General features: G+C 45.3%; 1 protein-coding gene across 1 annotated transcript in view; it reads left to right on the forward strand.

Annotated features, from left to right (window-relative positions):
* The window catches only part of LOC125464345 (BICD family-like cargo adapter 1), a 102,901-nt gene that overhangs the window by 47,440 nt on the left and 34,080 nt on the right, over positions 1-21,381 (forward strand). Inside the window, 2 exon segments of the mRNA XM_048556667.2 lie at positions 14,601-14,717; positions 20,313-20,459. Of these exon segments, the coding sequence (XP_048412624.2) occupies positions 14,601-14,717; positions 20,313-20,459 (264 nt within the window).

A 21,381-nucleotide genomic window follows, 5' to 3' on the forward strand; every position in this document is an offset into this window, starting at 1 on the left:
AATTTAGGAGATGATTGCATGTTCTCAGCAGGAATGATCAATAAGGGCTCTGAGCCTCTGCCAACTGGCATGCTGGGAGGAGGACAGTGCTGCAGTCATGTCAAGGCTGCTTGTTGAGTCCAGCTCGTCTCTCCCCCACTACTGGAATTATTGCAGTTCATCATCATTGGGGGCGGCACGGTGGCACAGTGGTTAACACTGCTGCCTCACAGCGCCAGGGACCCAGGTTCAATTCCGGCCTCGGATGGCTGTCTGTGTGGAGTTTGCACATTCTCCCTGTTTCTGCATGGGTTTCCTCCGGGTGCTCCAGTTTCCTCCCACAGTCCCAAGATGTGCAGGTTAGGTAGATTGGCCATGGTAAATTGCCCATCATGTTCAGGGAGGTGGAGATTAGGTGGGTTAGAGGGGGATGGGTCTGGGTGGGATGCTGTGAAGTTCGGTATGGACTTGTTGGGCTGAAGGGCCTGTTTCCACACTGTAGGGATTCTATTCACTTTGAAAGCATGTGTGGATCCTAATAATTTCATGAATATTATTATTGCAAACACTAATGGGATATTCAGCCTTTCATGCCTACTGTTCCTCTTTAAGTATATTGTGGTTGATCACTATCTCAACTCCATATACTTAAAAAAAAGCCTCATATCCCCTTATATCCTGACCTAACAAATGGAGTCGTCAAGCTTGAAAGCTTCAAGTGTGCCAGGGTCTGCGGCTTTATGGGGCTACAGCTTGCAGATTTTTGAAAATACCCTTCCTGAATGGCCTTGCTCTATTTCACAGATTATTACTCCTATTAGCTTTCATTAATAGACGGATTGAGTTCAAGAGCTGTGCAGTTATGCTACAGCTATACAAAAGCCTGGTTCAGCCATATCTGGAGTATTGTGTCTAGTTCTGGTTGCCTCGTTACAGGAAAGATGAGGAAGCGTTGGAAAAGGCACAGAGGAGATTTACCAGGACGTTGCCTGGAATGGAGGGAAGGTCTTGCGAGGAAAGGCTGAGAGAGTGATGAAGGATGAGAAGTGACTTGATAGAGGTGTACAAAATGATCAGAGGTATAGATAGAGTGGACAGCCAGAGACTTTTTCCTAGTGTGGAGGTAGCTATTATGAGGGGGCATAGTTTTAAAGTGAGTGGAGGTAGATACAGGGGAGATGTCAGAGGTAGGTTCTTTTACTCAGAGTGGTAGGGACGTGGAATGCAATGCTGGAGAGGGTAGTGGAGTCAGCCTCATTAGGGGCATTTCAGCAGCTATTAGAGAGGCATATGGATGATAATATAAGATAGGGGTGGAGGTTAGATAGACCTTAATGTTTAGGGTAAAAGTTTGGCACAACATCATGGGCCGAAGGGCCTGTACTGTTCTATGTTCTTTGTTCTCTATTCTTCATTTTCCCCAAGCAGCAGAACTAGTTATGACACTGCATTAAGGGATGGAATGGCATCTTGGGTATTGTCGCTAGACTGTTAATCCAGAAACTCGGCTAATGATTTGAGACTTGGGTTTGAATCCTGCTGTGGCAGTTAATGGAATTTAAATTCAAAAATAAAATAAAATCTGAAATTAAGAATCTGACAGTGAAACCATTATCGACTGTTGGAAAAACCCATTTGGTCCACTAACGTCCTTCGAGGAAGGAAATCTGTCCGGCCTCACCTGGTCTGGCCTACATGTGACTCCAGACCCACAGCTATGTGGTTGACTCTCAACCACTGTCTGAAATGGCCGAGCAAGCTATTCAGTTGTGCCAATCACTACAAAGTCTCAAAAAAACGAAACCAGATGGATCACCTTTTTATTCATTCATTCATGGGGTGAGTGTGTCGCTGGCTGGGCTAGCATTAATTGCTGATCTGTAATTGCCCAGAGGGCAGTTATGAGCCAATGACATTATTGTGGGTTTGGAGTTACCCGGACAGGGTAAGTATGGCAGTTTCCTTCCTCAAGGGCATTGACCTCAGCACCAGGAAAAGATAACAGCAGAAACAACCCTGTCGACCTTGCAAAGTCCTCCTTACTAATGCTTTACTGCTAGGACCAAAATTGGAAGAGCTGTCTCTCAGTATGTCAAGTGACAGCCTGACATAGTCAAACGTTGCACTCACTGTCCCAGACGCACTATCACCTTCCCTGGATCTGTCCTGTCCTAGTGGCAGAACAGACCCAGCAGAGGTGGTGGCACAATGGTACACAGTTGGGAGGGACCTGCAATGGGGATCCTGTATATTGACTCCTGGACTTGTGAAGTCTTGTGCCTTCAGGTTAAACACGGGAAAGGAAACCTCCTGCTGATTACCACGCACCGTCCTCCCTTGGCTGATGAATTGGTATTCCTCCATGTTGAAGAACATTTCCAATGTCTACCACCAAGGCTGGCTTGGCAGCAGCATTCGTGATTGAGCTGGTCAGACTCTAAAGGACATAGCTGCTGGACTGGGTATGCAACAGGTGGTCAGGGAACCAAACACCCTGCAGCAGAAACATCTGTCCCTGACAGTATCGGTAGGAATGACCACCGCACAGTCCTTGTGGAGGCGAAGTCCCACTTTCACATCGTGAACAACCTCCATCGTGTTGTGTGGCACTATCGCCGTGTTAAGTGGGTTATTAATGAGACCTCGCACAGATCTAGCAAGTCAAGACTGGGCATCCATGAGGCGTTCCAGGCCATCAACAGCATCAGAATTGCTCTCCAGAACAATCAGCAACATCATGGCCTAGCATATCCCCGGCTTAACTATTACCATCAAGCCAGGGGATCAACCCTGGTTTGAAGAAGAGTGCAGGAGGGCATGCCAGGAGCAGGACCAGGCACACCTGAAGAAACAGGACTGCTTGCACACCAAACAGCATAAGCTACAACTGATAGACAGAGATAAGTGATCCCGTAGCCAACGGATCAGATCTAAGTCTGCCACACTGTCGTGAATGGTGTTGGATAATTAAACAACTCACTGGAGGAGGAGGCTCCACAAATATCCCTATACTCAATGGAGAGCTCCGCAAATCAGATTTATCAATTAATCAAATAATTAATCAAATTTAGAGTTATGAGCGCATGGAATAGTTTACCAGTGGTAATCGTGGAAGCGGAGTCATTAGTGACATTTAAACGACTGCTGGACGTGCACATGGACAGCAGTGAATTGAGGGGAATGTAGGTTAGGTTATTTTTGGATAAGGTTTATTCCATGGCACAACATCGTGGGCTGAAGGGTCTGTACTGTGCTGAACTGTTCTATGTTTTATGTTCTATGTTCTAAACCAGTACAAAAGATAGGGCTCAAGCATTCGCTGTAATCTTTAGCCAGAAGCTGTCAAGTGGATGATCCATCTCAGCCTCCTCCAGTAGTCCCCAGCATCACAGATACCAGTCTTCAGCCAATTCAGTTCACTCCAGAATTGTGCTCCTTTGTTCTTAGAATAACACAGCATAACAAAATCTTTCTAAAATGGTGATCCTTACCTGCGAGTAACTAAACCAGTGAGTATAATGTTTCGAAACATCTCGTTAATCCTACAGCATGGTGTTGTTTATCTTGAAACACTGCAAGCTAATAACTAGATATGAATGGTAGTAAGAATGCTGAAAGGCACACAACCCTTGTGGATCACAGGATTTGTTCAGCTTGTTACGATACTGATCTCAACAGGGAAAACAACGCAGATAATATAACCCACTTTTTAATACCTCGAGTCTAGGGAAGACCAGCTTATGCAGTTTTTGGATTCTGTATTCACATGTAAGGCCTAGCCATTTAAGGACGGTGTCAGACAATAATAGGTCATATGTTTGATATGCCTCAGCAAAGGATAAAAATAAAGGAGGAGTATGAGAATAGATCATGACGTTACAGAAACATCATCAAACAAACCTACTCTGTGAGGAAGAGAAACGTTATAATCCTTAACATTTCTAAGATCAATATGCTGACAATGAGGTGGGTTTGTCCGGTGAACTATCAGCTTGTCTGGAAATTCTTAGTCATCCGTGCATGGGAGGGAGCACTGATTTTGTCAAAGAAATAACCATAGTTTACGGTACTGATTTTAAACATCTTGTTCATTTCTGTGTAATTGACAGAATTTCTTGTCTTCTATAATAGGGTTTACTCATTCCCAACTTCAGATTTGTCTGAATTTGCGGATATATTCAGTGAATCGCTGATCTGCATGTTGGCTATTATGTAAGATTGCATCGAATGTAGGAACACTGAAATCAAACATGAGATTTTCTCTGATGAAGGGTCTAGGCACGAAACGTCAGCTTTTGCGCTCCTGAGATGCTGCTTGGCCTGCTGTGTTCATCCAGCTTCACACTTTGTTATCTTGGATGCTCCAGCATCTGAAGTTCCCATTATCACTGAGATTTTCTGATCTCTGCATGATATTCTGTGAAGATACAGGATATAAACTATAACAAGTGCTGCTGTGATTACCCAGGATTATGTTGCAGGTTGTCCATTCAGCTCCATTCATTATTGCAAGGAAGAGGACTGGCAGTATCTGTGAAGAAAAATCAGAGGTAATGTTTTGCGTTCAACAACCCTTTCTCAGAACTGATGGTAGCTAGGAAAATGTTGCTTTATATGTTGAAGATAGGGTGGGGGAGGATGTAAGAAATAAATGATAGATGGAGATAGAACTGAGAGAGAGAAGCAGTTGGACAGATAAAGGAGTTGATAACGATCTGGCTGGGATGCTGAATAGCTATTAGTGGGAACTGTTAGTAACTAACAACAGGTAGTATTAATGATCTGGATGAAGACACTGGGGGCGTTCTGGCGAAGTTTGCCAATGATACGAAGATAGTTGGACAGGCAGGTAATACTGAGGAGGTGGGGAGGCTGCAGAAAGATTTAGACAGTTTAGGATAGTGGTCCAGGAAATGGCTGACAAAATTCAACGTGAGCAAATGCGAGGTCTTGCACTTTGGAAAAAAGAATACAGGCACGGACTATTTTCTAAACAGTGAGAAAATTCAGAAAGCAGAAGCACAAAAAGATCTGGGAGTGTTGGTCCAGGATTCTCTAAAGGCTAACTTGCAGGTAGAGTCCGTGATTAAGAAAGCGAATGTTTTCGTTTATCTCGAGGGTTGGAATATAAAAGCAGTGATGTGCTTCTGAGGCTTTATAAAGCTCTAGTTAGGCCCCATTTAGAATACTGTGTCCGATTTTGGGCCCCACACCTCAGGAAGGACATTCTGGCACTGGATCGTGTCCAGCAGGGATTCACACGGATGATCCCTGAATGGTAGGTTTAAGGTTGATGGGAGATCTAATAGAAACTTACAAGATAATGTATGGCTTAGAAAGGGTGGACGCTGGGAAGCTGTTTCCGTTCGGTCGGGAGACTAGGACCTGTGGGCACAGCCTTAGAATTAGATGGGATCAACTTAGCACGGAAATGAGGAGACATTTCTTCAGCCAGAGAGTGGTGGGCCTGTGGAATTCATTGCCACAGAGCGCAGTAGAGGCTGGGACGTCAAATGTCTTCAAGGCAGAGACTGATAAATTCTTGATCTCACAAAGAATTAAGGGCTATGGGGAGTGTGCAGGGAAGTGGAGTTGAAATGCCCATCAGCCATAATTAAATGGCGGAGTGGACTCGATGGGCCGAATGGCCTTACTTCCACTCCTTTGTCTTATGGTAATAACAGACAATATGATAACAAGGAGTATGTGGGGTAGGAGGCTAGAACATGGGAGTGTTTAGTGGCAAGTGCAGGTCAAGTGCTGATTTTCCTGCAAATGAGACCCTCAGCTTCCAGTTGCCTTCCACTTTAACAGGCCACTTGGTTCGCTGCATTGTTCCAGCAAAGTTCAGTGCAAGCTGGAAGAGCAACACCCCTCTTTCCACATGGGGACCCTGTGGCCCTCTGGACTCAATATAGAGTTGAGTAATTGTAGAGCCTAAACTCTCTGTCCCAGCCCCCTACCCCACACAACTGGCCTTGTTTTCATGTAGACGGCCATTTCATACTACTTATTGTTAGCCACTAACAGCCCCAATTAACAGCTATTCACTCTCCTAGCCAGAAGATGATCAACTCCTTTATCTATCCAACTGCACTTCTCTCTCTTTTTAGGCTCTATCTCCACCTGTTGTTTACTTGTTACCTTCTGCACCTAAACCAACGTGTTCCTAACTACCATGTGTTCTGAGGAAGGATTACCGGACCCAAAACGTTAACTCTCATTTTTCTTCACAGATGCTGCCAGACCTGTTGAGCTTTTCCAGCAACTTCTGTTTTTCTAGTCTTAATATATACACGTGACATGGTAGTCTGTTCTCACACAGAAGTTGGTTATTGCTTGATAATAAGGCAACTCAATTTTTTAATTAACAAAATGCACATTTAAATAAAGGTTTACCACTTTTAGTAGCCATGGAAACCCTGTGTTGTAAGTAAATTCAAAGGACGATGAGCCACCATTATCATGGAATTTGGTTGTATAATGAAATTCATTGTACTGTTGATAAGATGTGATTTAAATGAAGGAACAGAATGTGTTGAAGTTGAACAGATGCACAATCTTTATAAACTTTTCCAAGAAATTTTCCCATTTCAGTTTTGCCTTATCCTTCAGGCCATGTTTTTAAGATCCTGTGCAAAGTACTATTTCATCTGTCCTCAGAGATTTTAACCTTGAAATGGTCAACATGACTGGGAATCTCTCCTCTGTTTTTTGAGGTTTCAGCTTGTGAACATATAGCCTAATTTGTGTCAAGTTAAGGGCTAAATTTCAAATGTCACCTTTACAGCATTTTTACTTCTCAGTCAGGAGATCATGGGTTCAAGCCTCACTGTTGAAATCAAACACAGTGCCTGGGCTGGCACTTCACTGCAGAGCTGGATTGGTGGAGGTATTGTTTTTAGATCTGACGCTAAATGAAGACTCATCTTGTCCTGATGCTAAATTTGTTAGCATAACAACGGTGATTGAACACCAAAGTAGTCCATTGCATGTGAAGGTGTTTTGGGACATGAAGCCGTCAAATGTAACTTGTTTAAGAAAAAATACAGTCTTCCTTTTTATTTCCAACAAGGCATGATTTAGCTCCCTAGATGCCCTTTAGTTGCTTGTGGATTTTGAGAACCACAATAGTAGTAGATTTGAGTTGTAAAACTGGTTTAAAGTCTGACCAATGTAGCATAGGATGGAGCCACACAACATGGTAGAAGGACTTTGTCATCTCGACAAGGACCGTGCGGAGATCACTCTGAATAATACTGTCATGAACAGGTGTATCTGTGATGGGTAGATTTATGAGGGCACCATCATGTTGATTATTCTATCTTGTTAGTTCCTTCACCCCCTATCACAGATCCAGTCAAGCAGTTGTGGCATTTAGGACATGCTGGAGGGTTTCTGCTCCATGTTTGACCGATGCAATGACTCTTCACGGAGTCTGGACCTGAGAGGAACACCTTCTAAACTGTATACTTCAGCTGCTGAGTCTGTCTTGCCGGTGGGACAGGACAATACCCAGGGATGGTGGTGCGTGGGACTGTATTGTATGTCCAGTGACAGTGCCAACTCGTTTGACTAGATTGTAGGAGAGGGCCCCCTGTTTTGGCACAGGCCCTCAGATGTTTGGAAGCAAGACTTTGCAGGGTCAACAAGGGTGGACTCGAAATTTTCGATGCCAGGTACTCCAGCCAGTATCTATCTTTTATTAATACAATTTATCGAGCCATGTCAAAGGGCATTAGAAAGTTACCTTGCTGTGTGTCTGGAGCTACCTGTAGACCAATAAGGTTGTCAGGGTTCCTTTTCTCAATGATATGGGATTTTACTACAATTGCCAATGTTTTCTTCATCATCAATACCACGACTAGCTTTCTTATCAATTCCAAATGTATTAAAGTTAAATTTCTGTAGCTGCCCAAGTGGGACTTGAACCCAGGACCCTAGGGTGTCTTCCTGAGCCTTTGGATTATTAATCCAGAGCCATTACCACATGCCTTTCCCAATGGATGTGTCCCTTGTTGGGTAATCAATTGATTGCTTTTGGTTTTTAACACTTCCATTATCTACTTAATATTACATCTTCTTTGCCTCCATGTTTACCCAGTTGCAAATTCCCTCAAGTGATCTTTCCTGTTGGAATTTGCCACTTAACTGAGTGGAATACTGGTAGGGATTTTTGAAGGAGAGCAAACCTTGTGTCCCAACGTAACTATTCAGTTTCATTTGGTTGCAGGGGGAGGGATCACAAAAGCATCTGAAAACCCCACGGAAGTAAGAGCTGATCTATTCCTGCAACGTTTTGCACTGGAAATTCCCTCTAGTATCTGATCATTAATGTGTTTCTCGCTCCTAATTACACACAGTTTTTGGAAATACCCTTCACCACTGCTCCCACTAATCCTAAACATTGTCTTTAAAATGGAGCATTGACTTGGCCTGATTAGAATAGACAGACCTTAATTGTCAAGAGCCCAGATAACGCTATGGAACTGAACCAGTCCGTTTCTCTTGAAAATATCTCACATTGTTGAACAAAGGAACAGCTAAAAAAATTGTTTCCATACACCTTTTTGGGAATAAATGGACCATTCACTAGCAGAAAGTAAGAAAACCCCAGAATAGAAACAAGTAAGACCAAAATAGTTTAGACAAGCTGTCAGCACTTGGGGTCATGAATAATTCTGTGGCACATGAGGGGGCTGTTTGTTGCATCGAATCTATGCCAATCCCCATGGAACAATCCAGTCAGTATCACTCCCTGAACAGTTCCCCTTAGCCCTACAAGTTTATTTCTTTCAAGTGCTTATTCAATTTTCATTTGAAATCATTGTTTTTGCAAATATCAGCCTGTAGGAGTTGCAATGAGTTGCAGGAAATGTAGCCACAGTACTGACCTAGCTGCTGCAGTGAGGTTTCTGGCAGTGATGACTTGTAGATGGTACCCCTGATTCCTCCCTTCCTGAATCGCTGTTTTTGCAAGATAGCAGTCATTCAGAGACAGTTTTCTTCATTGGGTATGTTGCTAGTTTCACTTCAATCTTATTTGTTGGCTTGTTCCCACACCATTATCTGGAGGAGGGGAATACTGAATATAGCACCAATCTTTCTGCAGGCACATTAAAGCAGAAAGGGATCCTTGAAAATAAAATGTGAGGCTGGATGAACACAGCAGGCCAAGCAGCATCTCAGGAGCACAAAAGCTGACGTTTCGGGCCTAGACCCTTCATCAGAGAGGGGGATGGGGGGAGGGAACTGGAATAAATAGGGAGAGAGGGGGAGGCGGACCGAAGATGGAGAGTAAAGAAGATAGGTGGAGAGGGTGTAGGTGGGGAGGTAGGGAGGGGATAGGTCAGTCCAGGGAAGACGGACAGGTCAAGGAGGTGGGATGAGGTTAGTAGGTAGCTGGGGGTGCGGCTTGGGGTGGGAGGAAGGGATGGGTGAGAGGAAGAACCGGTTAGGGAGGCAGAGACAGGTTGGACTGGTTTTGGGATGCAGTGGGTGGGGGGGGAAGAGCTGGGCTGGTTGTGTGGTGCAGTGGGGGGAGGGGATGAACTGGGCTGGTTTAGGGATGCAGTGGGGGAAGGGGAGATTTTGAAACTGGTGAAGTCCACATTGATACCATATGGCTGCAGGGTTCCCAGGCGGAATATGAGTTGCTGTTCCTGCAACCTTCGGGTGGCATCATTGTGGCAGTGCAGGAGGCCCATGATGGACATGTCATCAAGAGAATGGGAGGGGGAGTGGAAATGGTTTGCGACTGGGAGGTGCAGTTGTTTGTTGCGAACTGAGCGGAGGTGTTCTGCAAAGCGGTCCCCAAGCCTCCGCTTGGTTTCCCCAATGTAGAGAAAGCCGCACCGGGTACAGTGGATGCAGTATACCACATTGGCAGATGTGCAGGTGAACCTCTGCTTAATGTGGAATGTCATCTTGGGAGCTCGAACAGTTCATCCACTTCACCAACACCTTCCACCCCAACCTTCAGTTCACCTGGGCCATCTCCAGCACATCCCTCACCTTCCTGGACCTCTCAGTCTCCATCTCAGGCAACCAGCTTGTAACTGATGTCCATTTCAAGCCCACCGACTCCCACAGCTACCTAGAATACACCTCCTCCCACCCACCCTCCTGCAAAAATTCCATCCCCTATTCCCAATTCCTCCGCCTCCGCCGCATCTGCTCCCACGATAAGACATTCCACTCCCGCACATCCCAGATGTCCAAGTTCTTTAAGGACCGCAACTTTCCCCCCACGGTGATTGAGAACGCCCTTGACCGCGTCTCCCGCATTTCCCGCGACACATCCCTCACACCCCGCCCCCGCCACAACCGCCCCAAGAGGATCCCCCTCGTTCTCACACACCACCCTACCAACCTCCGGATACAACGCATTATCCTCCGACACTTCCGCCATTTACAATCCGACCCCACCACCCAAGACATTTTTCCATCCCCACCCCTGTCTGCTTTCCGGAGAGACCACTCTCTCCGTGACTCCCTTGTTCGCTCCACACTGCCCTCCAACCCCACCACACCCGGCACCTTCCCCTGCAACCGCAGGAAATGCTACACTTGTCCCCACACCTCCTCCCTCACCCCCATCCCAGGCCCCAAGATGACATTCCACATTAAGCAGAGGTTCACCTGCACATCTGCCAATGTGGTATACTGCATCCACTGTACCCGGTGCGGCTTTCTCTACATTGGGGAAACCAAGCGGAGGCTTGGGGACCGCTTTGCAGAACACCTCCGCTCAGTTCGCAACAAACAACTGCACCTCCCAGTCGCAAACCATTTCCACTCCCCCTCCCATTCTCTTGATGACATGTCCATCATGGGCCTCCTGCACTGCCACAATGATGCCACCCGAAGGTTGCAGGAACAGCAACTCATATTCCGCCTGGGAACCCTGCAGCCATATGGTATCAATGTGGACTTCACCAGTTTCAAAATCTCCCCTTCCCCCACTGCATCCCTAAACCAGCCCAGTTCATCCCCTCCCCCCACTGCACCACACAACCAGCCCAGCTCTTCCCCCCCCACCCACTGCATCCCAAAACCAGTCCAACCTGTCTCTGCCTCCCTAACCGGTTCTTCCTCTCACCCATCCCTTCCTCCCACCCCAAGCCGCACCCCCAGCTACCTACTAACCTCATCCCACCTCCTTGACCTGTCCGTCTTCCCTGGACTGACCTATCCCCTCCCTACCTCCCCACCTACACCCTCTCCACCTATCTTCTTTACTCTCCATCTTCGGTCCGCCTCCCCCTCTCTCCCTATTTATTCCAGTTCCCTCCCCCCATCCCCCTCTCTGATGAAGGGTCTAGGCCCGAAACGTCAGCTTTTGTGCTCCTGAGATGCTGCTTGGCCTGCTGTGTTCATCCAGCCTCACATTTTATTATCTTGGAATCTCCAGCATCTGCAGTTCCCATTATCTCTGATACTATCAGGGATCCTTGAATATCTGAATGAGAGATCTAGGTAATGCCTTCTAGTGGCCACTATGTCCCTCTTGAGTTTTCTCCTTGCTGTGCATCAGACCTGCTTTCAACATGGTGAACCTAGGGTAGTTTCTAGTCATCCTGAAGTATTTACCACCAACTGCTTAATCCAGGCATTTATGAGAGTGAGTATTGCGGTCACAGAAGTGACAGTCAAGTAAATTGCTGTCCGCTTGATAGTGACCAGCTGTTTATATGTTACTATAGCTGTTCATGCCAAATGAATGGGAGGAGTTCCATGATAATCTGCCTCATGTTGGTGGGGTAGAGGTTAGATACTGTGGCCACATGCCCAAAGGTTTTGGGGTAGAAGTGCTTGTCTAAATGCTAAAATAGGCTTCCACCGATGGTTGGAATTGTCAGGTTACACAATGTGCAGCACTGCTTGTTATCATCCCAGCTGATGTTATTATGGATAAATTGGATTACAGTCTGAAATCTGGCTTGATAGATCATGCTTTGTTTCTGTTTTTTTGGTTTTAATAAGTTGGTCTTGCAATGAAATACAAGTACATAAATGCTGCAGATTTGGTTTTAACAATAAAACAGAAGTTTATAATGCCAAAAAAAATAGAAGAACCAAAATTTTTAATTTCACACCAGTTTAAAGACTGGGTAGGCAATAATCCCGTTAATCCCAAAAGCAATCCATTACAGTACTCAAACACCAGAGAGAAGTCCCAACACAGGGGTTGGCTCAACTGTGCCTTCAATTCCACAGAACCTGATTTGTCTCTTCCTTGAATCTTCGTACAGAATCACGTTCATCACAGAACAGAGGGGAGGCCATTTGGTCCATTGTATCTGTACCAGCACTTCAAATGAGCCTCTTTACCTGGGGCTAATCTCCTGCTTTCTCCCCATATGCTTACGCATCATTTCTATCCAAATAATCATCCAGTATCCTCCTTGAATATTTCAACTGACCCTGCCCCCACTACTCCTTAGCTCCTTGCTGTGTGAAAAAGTTTTTTTTCCCCTATCACCCTTGCATCTTTTGAACATCTCTTTAAATCTATTCTCTCTTATTCTTGAGAGATAATAAGAACTGCAGATGCTGAAGAATCTGAGGTAACAAGGTGTAGTGCTGGATGAACACAGCAGGCCAAGCAGGAAGGCTGGCATTTCGGGCCTAGACTCTTCTTCAGAAAATCTTCATTTTCTGAAGAAGGGTCTAGGTCTAAAAAATCAGCCTTCCTGCTCCTCTGATGCTGCTTGGCCTGCTGGGTTCATCCAGCTCTACACTTTATCACCCATGCTTCTGCCCTTACCCCTTCCTGTCAATCTGTCAACAGTGTGATTGGGCTCCCTTTGTGCTCACTTTTCTTCCTGCCAGCCTCCACGTTCAAAGGATCATTCTCCCACCATTTCAGACAACTCCAGCAGAACGCCACCACCAAACACATCTTTCCCGTCATTCCCCTGTCTGCATTTTGCAGGGATTGTTCCGTCCAGGACACCCTAGTCCCATTCCACGGCCAACAACACCACTCCATCATCCCATGTAACCGCACAAGGTGCAACACCTGCCCCTTCTCCCCCTGCTCCCCCCCCCCCCCCCCACCTCCCTGCTCACCATCCAAGGCCCTAATCAGTCTTTCCAGGTGAAGTAACATTTCACCTGTACCTGCTTCAATCTTTTGTGTATTGTGTTCACTGCACCCAACGTGGCCTACTTTACATTGGAGAAATCAAACACGGACTGGATGATCGCTTTGTGGAACACCTCCAGTCTGTGAGCAAACAGGATCCCGACCTTCCTGTAGCTGGTCATTTTTACACAGCATCCTGCTCACATGTCCATGTTATCTGTCCTCAGTACGCTGTCGTGTTCTAGTGAATCACAGGGCAAACTGATGGAACAACAGCTCATCCTCAGACTTGGCATTATACAGGTTTCTGGATTTGTATTAAGTTCAACACCTTCAAATTGTAAACCAACTCCCATTTCTTCCCTTCCTTCTAGTTTTACTTGTTACATTCTGTTATCAAGCCCTCTCTCCCTTCTCCCTTCCCCCATCCCAGTGGGACTGTCTGCTCTTTCCTGTCTGGCACTATGACACACTATTGTTCTGTCATTCTCATATTCTGATCACTTAATCTGAACTATAATATATTTTCTCCACCAGCACCCTATGCTCTACATCCACCATCCACATCCCACATCTACCTGCCCTCAATAACTATAACAAATGCTATCCCCTCCACACTAAACTTCAGCTCTGGTGAAGAGTCATCTAGATTTGAAACTTTAGCTTGCTCTCTCTCCATGGATGCTGTCTGACCCACTGTGATCTCCAGCATTTGTTATTTTCAGTATCATCTGTAAGTACATTGAACCCCATCAACAGTGTTACCCTTATTGAGTCTCTCCGCATTACTCATTATAGAATCCCTACAGTGTGGACACAGGCCCTTCAGCCCAACAAGTCCACACCAAACCTCAATGCGTTCCACTCAGACCAATTTCCTCTACAACCCACCTAATCTACACATCCTTGAACACTACGGACAACTTAGCATGGCAAATCCATCTAGCCTGCAGTTCTTCGGACTATGGGAGGAAACCAGAGCACCCAGAAGAAATCCATGTATATGCTGGGAGAACATGCAAACTGCACACAGACAGTTGCCCAAGGGTGGAATCGAACTCGTGTTCCTGGTGCTGTGAGGTGGCAGTGCTAACCCCTGAGCCACCGTGCTGTCCCTACTGTGATTAGACTTCCTCAGCTTCAAAAAACCCCTTCACGGTTTAACTGAACACTTCTGGTTTGGAACTTTTGTTCTAAACTGCCTCCACTGATGTAAGCAATTTCTTAACAATCCTGTGCTATCTCCTTTCAGGAGCAACTGTTTCACAATCCAGTTTCAGCCAAGACATCTGCAAACCTCGCCAAACTAAAAAACAAAAGCTATCTTCGAATAATGATGCTTCTTCTATGCTTAATACAACACAGTCTACAGAATCTTCTAACTGAACTCTAATGCACTACACTGTTAACTCGGTGCTTGTAAAACTCTCCAGGTGCAGACTGGCACTGTACCATCCTTTGACAAGTCATACATTTGTAATGTGCAATTTTGTCCCATATCTCCATTTCTTTTTCTCTTTTTTTTGCCTAGGCAGCGGAGATAGAGCAGCAGCTCTCAATGCAAGTTCACAATCTCCGTGATGAGTTTCGGGAGAAAAACACCTCAACAAACCAACACGTAGCGCGTCTGGAGAGCTTACAGGCTGAGGTGAGATCTGCCTGGAGTGCACTAATTTTGCTTTTGTTCCCTTTCCTATTGAGGTACATGCATGTGTATTCTTACCTGCCTAGCTAGATAGGCAGTGATACTGTGGCAGAATCCATGTGACCAATCTCCTTGGTGTAACTTTATAAGGATTTCTTTGGTCGCAATAGGTATTGAAGTTCAGTTATCCTTCTTTAACTTTAGCTGACACCTCTATGAAAAGTTGACAGAATGCAGTCCTCTTGTCCCAAAGCTTGTAGTCATAAATTAAAATAAGTACTGAAACACAGAGCCTCTTTTATTGGTCATCTTGCATGGAAAGGACCCTTAGTGACCATAAACAATTGCAGGAGCAGGGCAAGTCTGGTGCTTCTCGACTTTCTCAAATTTTCCATGAAAATCAAATGGTGTATGTTTCAAAATAACAATAAAAATCATGCCAACTCCTTGTAGGTGAAAATTTCCATGTTGTCCTTGGATTCATTTGCTCCGGACCCCTAATCTTGAGGAGTATGAGCATTATAAAATAGAATCAGAAACAAACCATTCAGCCCCACAAGACTGCTCCACCGTTCAAGAAGATCAAGCCTGATCTGTTTATAATTCCGTATTCCCCTGTGCCCCCATAACCTTTGATTCCCCTCCCTAACAAGAATCTTTCCACCTCTGTCTTAAAGAATATTTAATGACCTCACTTCCACTGCCCTCTGAGGTAGAGAGTTTCAAAGTTGTACAACTCTCTGAAAACTATTTTTATCATCTTTATCCTAAAGGGGCGAGCCCAGTATTAAAACTCTGTTCCCTTGTTCTGTACTCACTGACAGGAGGCAAAGTGCTTTCCACACACACCTTGTCAAGGCCATTCAGAATTTTTATAGTCTTCAATAAGTTATCCTTCACTCTTCTGAACTCCAATAAACCCAATCTGTCCTATCCACCGTCATAATACAACCCATCATTCCAACTATTAAAGCAATTAATTTCCTCTGAACCACCCCCATTTGTAGCCTTTCTTAAACAATTAGAGTAAAACATTTCTGATGAAGGGTCTAGGCCCAAAACATCCGCCTTCCTGCTCCTCTGATGCTGCTCGGCCTGCTGTGTTCATCTAGCTTTACACCTTGTTATCTCAGAGTAAAATAGTGCCAGGTTTTCAACGTAGTCTCACCAATACCCTGTGTAACTGAAGCATAACATTCTTCATTTCATATTAATTTACTCTCATATCAAAGGATAGCATCACATTAGCCTCCTGCTTGCATTCTGTAACTGCATGCAAACCTTTCATAGCTACAGCTTATAAATCCCTCTGCACCTTGGATTTTCACAGTCATTCCCTATTTAAGAAATGCTCTACTATTTTCAGTCTTTCTGCCAAGTGACCAACTTTACATTTTCCCACTTAATGCTCCATCTTCTAGATTTTTGCTCACTCCCACAGTCTATCTATATCCATCTGTAAACTCCTCAAATCTTCTGCTCAACATACTATTCTACCAACCTTGTTGCTCTGCAAATTTAGCTACGTTTCTCTCCCCTTATCGGAGTCCTTGATATAAATTGTACAAAGTAGAGGGTACCAGCACTGACCCTGTGGGTCTCCAATGATCACATCCTACCAATCAGACAAAGACTCAGTTATGTGTGGTGTATTTCCTGTTAACCAGACATCCTCTTTCCACTCTAATATGTTACCTTCTACACCACAAATCTTTATTTTCTTAAATAACCGATGATGTGATGTCTTATTTAATACCGTCTGGAAACAAGCATTTGGAATGTCCTCCCACCCACCCGCCTGCAAAAATTCCATCCCCTATTCCCAATTCCTCCGCCTCCGCCGCATCTGCTCCCACGATAAGACATTCCACTCCCGCACATCCCAGATGTCCAAGTTCTTTAAGGACCGCAACTTTCCCCCCACGGTGATTGAGAACGCCCTTGACCGCGTCTCCCGCATCTCCCGCGACACATCCCTCACACCCCGCCCCCGCCACAACCGCCCCAAGAGGATCCCCCTCGTTCTCACACACCACCCTACCAACCTCCGGATACAACGCATTATCCTCCGACACTTCCGCCATTTACAATCCGACCCCACCACCCAAGACATTTTTCCATCCCCTCCCCTGTCTGCTTTCCGGAGAGACCACTCTCTCCGTGACTCCCTTGTTCGCTCCACACTGCCCTCCAACCCCACCACACCCGGCACCTTCCCCTGCAACCGCAGGAAATGCTACACTTGTCCCCACACCTCCTCCCTCACCCCCATCCCAGGCCCCAAGATGACATTCCACATTAAGCAGAGGTTCACCTGCACATCTGCCAATGTGGTATACTGCATCCACTGTACCCGGTGCGGCTTCCTCTACATTGGGGAAACCAAGCGGAGGCTTGGGGACCGCTTTGCAGAACACCTCCGCTCAGTTCGCAACAAACAACTGCACCTCCCAGTCGCAAACCATTTCCACTCCCCCTCCCATTCTCTTGATGACATGTCCATCATGGGCCTCCTGCACTGCCACAATGATGCCACCCGAAGGTTGCAGGAACAGCAACTCATATTCCGCCTGGGAACCCTGCAGCCATATGGTATCAATGTGGACTTCACCAGTTTCAAAATCTCCCCTTCCCCCACTGCATCCCTAAACCAGCCCAGCTCTTCCCCCCCACCCACTGCATCCCAAAACCAGTCCAACCTGTCTCTGCCTCCCTAACCGGTTCTTCCTCCCACCCATCCCTTCCTCCCACCCCAAGCCGCACCCCCAGCTACCTACTAACCTCATCCCACCTCCTTGACCTGTCCGTCTTCCCTGGACTGACCTATCCCCTCCCTACCTCCCCACCTACACCCTCTCCACCTATCTTCTTTACTCTCCATCTTCGGTCCGCCTCCCCCTCTCTCCCTATTTATTCCAGTTCCCTCCCCCCATCCCCCTCTCTGATGAAGGGTCTAGGCCCGAAACGTCAGCTTTTGTGCTCCTGAGATGCTGCTTGGCCTGCTGTGTTCATCCAGCCTCACATTTTATTATTTTGGAATGTCTGGTACAAGTTTTAAGAAGTGTGCATGTATTAGCATTTCAAACTATAGATATATTGGCGAAAGAAAGTGGATTTATTTCATCTCTGAACAACCAAAAGCAGCATTAATAATCATTGACTCTTTCCCTGCTAAATTAGAATCTGGGAAGTTTCATATCCTCAAATTGCTTTCATCTGTATGCTTTCACAGTTGTGTAATTATAATTCAGTTTGAGGAATGATGGAGTTCTGCTCCCATCTCAGTAAGTGAGAGTGTAAGTGTGCCTCTGTCATCTAAATGAGGTTTCAGTCCATGCAGCCCATTGTGCAAGCGAATCTCCATGTAATGGGTGGATTGGGTGTGAGCCTGAGTGAGTCCAGTTAATGTGGAGGTATGAAATAACTCTGTTGCATATTTAGGCAAACACTGGTTCAAACTGGCAGCAGACAGTAGTTGATCAGCTGCAAAATCACATCCAATCCCATTATTCTCACCCAAAGTTCGTGCACGTGTATTTGCAATAGGAATACCTGGGTTGTGATAGACATAATTAAGCTCATCAGTTTTTAACCGTATCTCAGACAGGGAATTGAGATAAATTGGACTACCTTTGTACAGTTTCAGATCAGCAAACTCGACACAGGCAGGACCTTTGTAGATAGCACTTTGTAGCAGCACCATTTTGGTGCTCTACATTATTTTTAGGCAATAAGCATCTCCACAGACAGAGATCGTCAAACCACCTCTCCTTGCCATTCTCTGGCACTGATATTCCTAGATCCCTCACTGTCAACATCCTGGGGTTTACCATTGACCAGAATTTAACTGGATCAGCCATATAAATGCTGAGGCGGAGAATTCTATAGCGACTCATTTGATTACCAAGTGCTGATCCATCATCTACAAAGCTGAAGGTTAGTAATGTGATGGATTGGAAGGATGCAGTTCCCACAACACCATGTAGCCCAATGCAACGCAGTGGATTGTACCCCATTATCCACTTTAAACATTCACTCCACGTGGCTGCTGTGAGCAGCATCTACAAGATGCTGTGCAGCAATTCATCAAGGTGGTTGAATAGCAATTCTCTAAACCATGATGTCTAACACCTCGAGCAACAAGCACAGCAGGAATGTGGGTACCACCTCCAGACTCCTCTCCAAGCTGAATATCTTCCTGATCTAGAAGTATATTGCCGTTTTCTTATGTGAACAGCTCCCTCCCACACTGAGGTGTGGGATTCTGGTCATTGCCTTCAACACAAAAGAATTATGAGATTCAGGAGGATGTGTCTTCATTACTTTCTCAAGGGCTGTTAGAGATGGCCATTAAAGGTTAACATTGACCGTGATGCCACTAGTTTGAATTCTTGAAAGAGAAGGCTGCTCACCAACTAAATTTCTGAATCCGTGAGTAATGGAACTTTATAGCCCTGGAAGTTTTGTAGTGCATACACACCAGATAGGACAAAATGTTGTTGTCGATCTGGCTGGAGCAGTATGAGAGTCTGTTGTTTAACATTGTGGTACATGACGCCAAGTGGATACTTGAGCACCCTTTGGTGTGTGGATTGTGACTGACTATCGTGAGGTCCAGAATTATAAAGTGAAAAGGCAGAATGCGCTCCCTGCCACACCCAGCATTAGTATGTTTGGGAGAAGTGCCTGTGGTATGAGAGTGTATGTGGGAGTGCAGTATTCTGTGCCTGGTGGGAGTTATGTGGCAACATCCTCAATTGTCAGATTCTTGGTGTGTAGGCTGAGTGTGGGTTACAGACGTTCACTGAAATAACTTCTCTGATGTAGTGGTTTAGAATGTGTTGGATGTCCCGTGAGTAAGAGCAGGCCCTGGCTCTGCAACACCGTAACATCACACCATCAGAATCAAAGCTTGAAAAGTAAGATACTTCTGTTCGGGGGGGGGGGGGGGGGGGGGGGAACAATATTAATGATTCTTCCCACGCCTACAACATAAATTACTGAAATCTATAAGCTTCTGCTCATTACTGTTAATTTTTTTTCCCTTCCCTTTGTCTGTGTGTGGTGTTGTGGAGCAGCAGATTCTAGAAGTAAGTACCTATACATTCTACCTGATTCTTCAACCCCGCTCAATCATTCTTCATTACTCAAATTGAATCCTTGATCCCCATCACTGGATTCAGTGACTGGCTGCCCCTTTGGACACACAAACACAGTAAACATCCCATCCACTCAGTGTAGAACTGAAGCTTCTTTTGATTGTGATCAGTTAGCATTTGAGAGCTATGATTACAGCCAATTGCAACTTTGAGATTTGGGAGCTTCAGTTAGAGCCAGTGGGGGTCTTGAATTCCCAGAGGCTCTGTCTCTCAAATGTTTTCTTTCAATCCCATGGCTTTTCATTCCTTGTTTGGTTTGTCTTTACCCTGATCTAACCTCTTCCCTATTGATTTGTTTTTCTAGTCATATTTTTTCAGCCCTATTGCTTTGCACCTCCATGGCCCATGCCTTCACTTCCCTAGATCACGCCCTGTCTCACTAGTGTCACTGTATGTGCTGTGAACTTTTCTGACACCTAACTTTACCTCCACATCTCAGATAAAGGCACTTACAGAGCGTAAACGTGAACTGGAGCGACGCATCAGTGCAGTGATTGAGGAGAATGAACTATTGCAGAGCACGATTGAGGACCTTCAAGACAGAGTGATGATGGCAGAGCGACAGAGCCATAACACAGACTTACAGGTGAGAAGGAGCAGAGTATGTGCATAAGAAAGGGAGGTAACAGAAAGATGCTGTATTGAAGAATGAGGTCAGAAACATACGCTGCAAAGGTACTGAGAATCTCCATACCTTGGGTAAATTTATCATGTTTAAACTAGGATTATCAGCAATAGTAGCCAGTCACTGAGTGAGTTATTGGGCTTGCAGTGGTTATGACCGAACTTAAGAAATGGCCATAGAGAAGGGAAGAGTCAGAGGTGGGCCACCTTACGGTGAGGGAAGGATGGATGTTAGAAATAAAATGGATGAAATTTTCCAGTTGAAGACTTTAGCATGAAATTGAATCAGCAGGAGATAAGAATTGATGCCTGCTTCAGTGTGAAATAGAAGGGAATAAAAATAGAAAAATTCTTGAAGTGTTAGCCAATGAATCATCGGTGAATCACAAATGACTTTTAATCTGAGTATTCTGGTAAGGTCTTGTTTGCCTTTAATATTTAACAAAAGGGAAAACCATGTAGATTCACTTCAAGTGAAAGCTTTCTGATGTGACACAGTTGGCCATGATTTTGCAAAGATGGAGCAGTATTAGCCAGTGGGGACAGGAGGAATGAGGACAGATCTGGAAAGGAGGAAAACTGACACCAGGCAGTGGAAGGGAATTTGGAGGAAGCAGATGATGTGAAAATACATCAGAAAATATCCAGGATGTGGTGGGCAGCCTTAATGACCAGTGAAAATTTACCCCAACGATATGGTTCACAATTGGCATTGATCATACAGTGTTAAGGGCTCACAACAGTTCTTCTGAATATAACAAACACACAGGGCAGTAATGAGGCAAATTCTTTGTATGAATCATCAGATTGCCATTGGTTAATTGCTTACTTTTTTTGTAGTTGTTCAACTTTTCCAATTGGCTGTTTTCTACATTTAGTATTCA

Source organism: Stegostoma tigrinum, chromosome 26, assembly GCF_030684315.1.
Source record: "Stegostoma tigrinum isolate sSteTig4 chromosome 26, sSteTig4.hap1, whole genome shotgun sequence".
Lineage (NCBI taxonomy): Eukaryota > Metazoa > Chordata > Chondrichthyes > Orectolobiformes > Stegostomatidae > Stegostoma > Stegostoma tigrinum.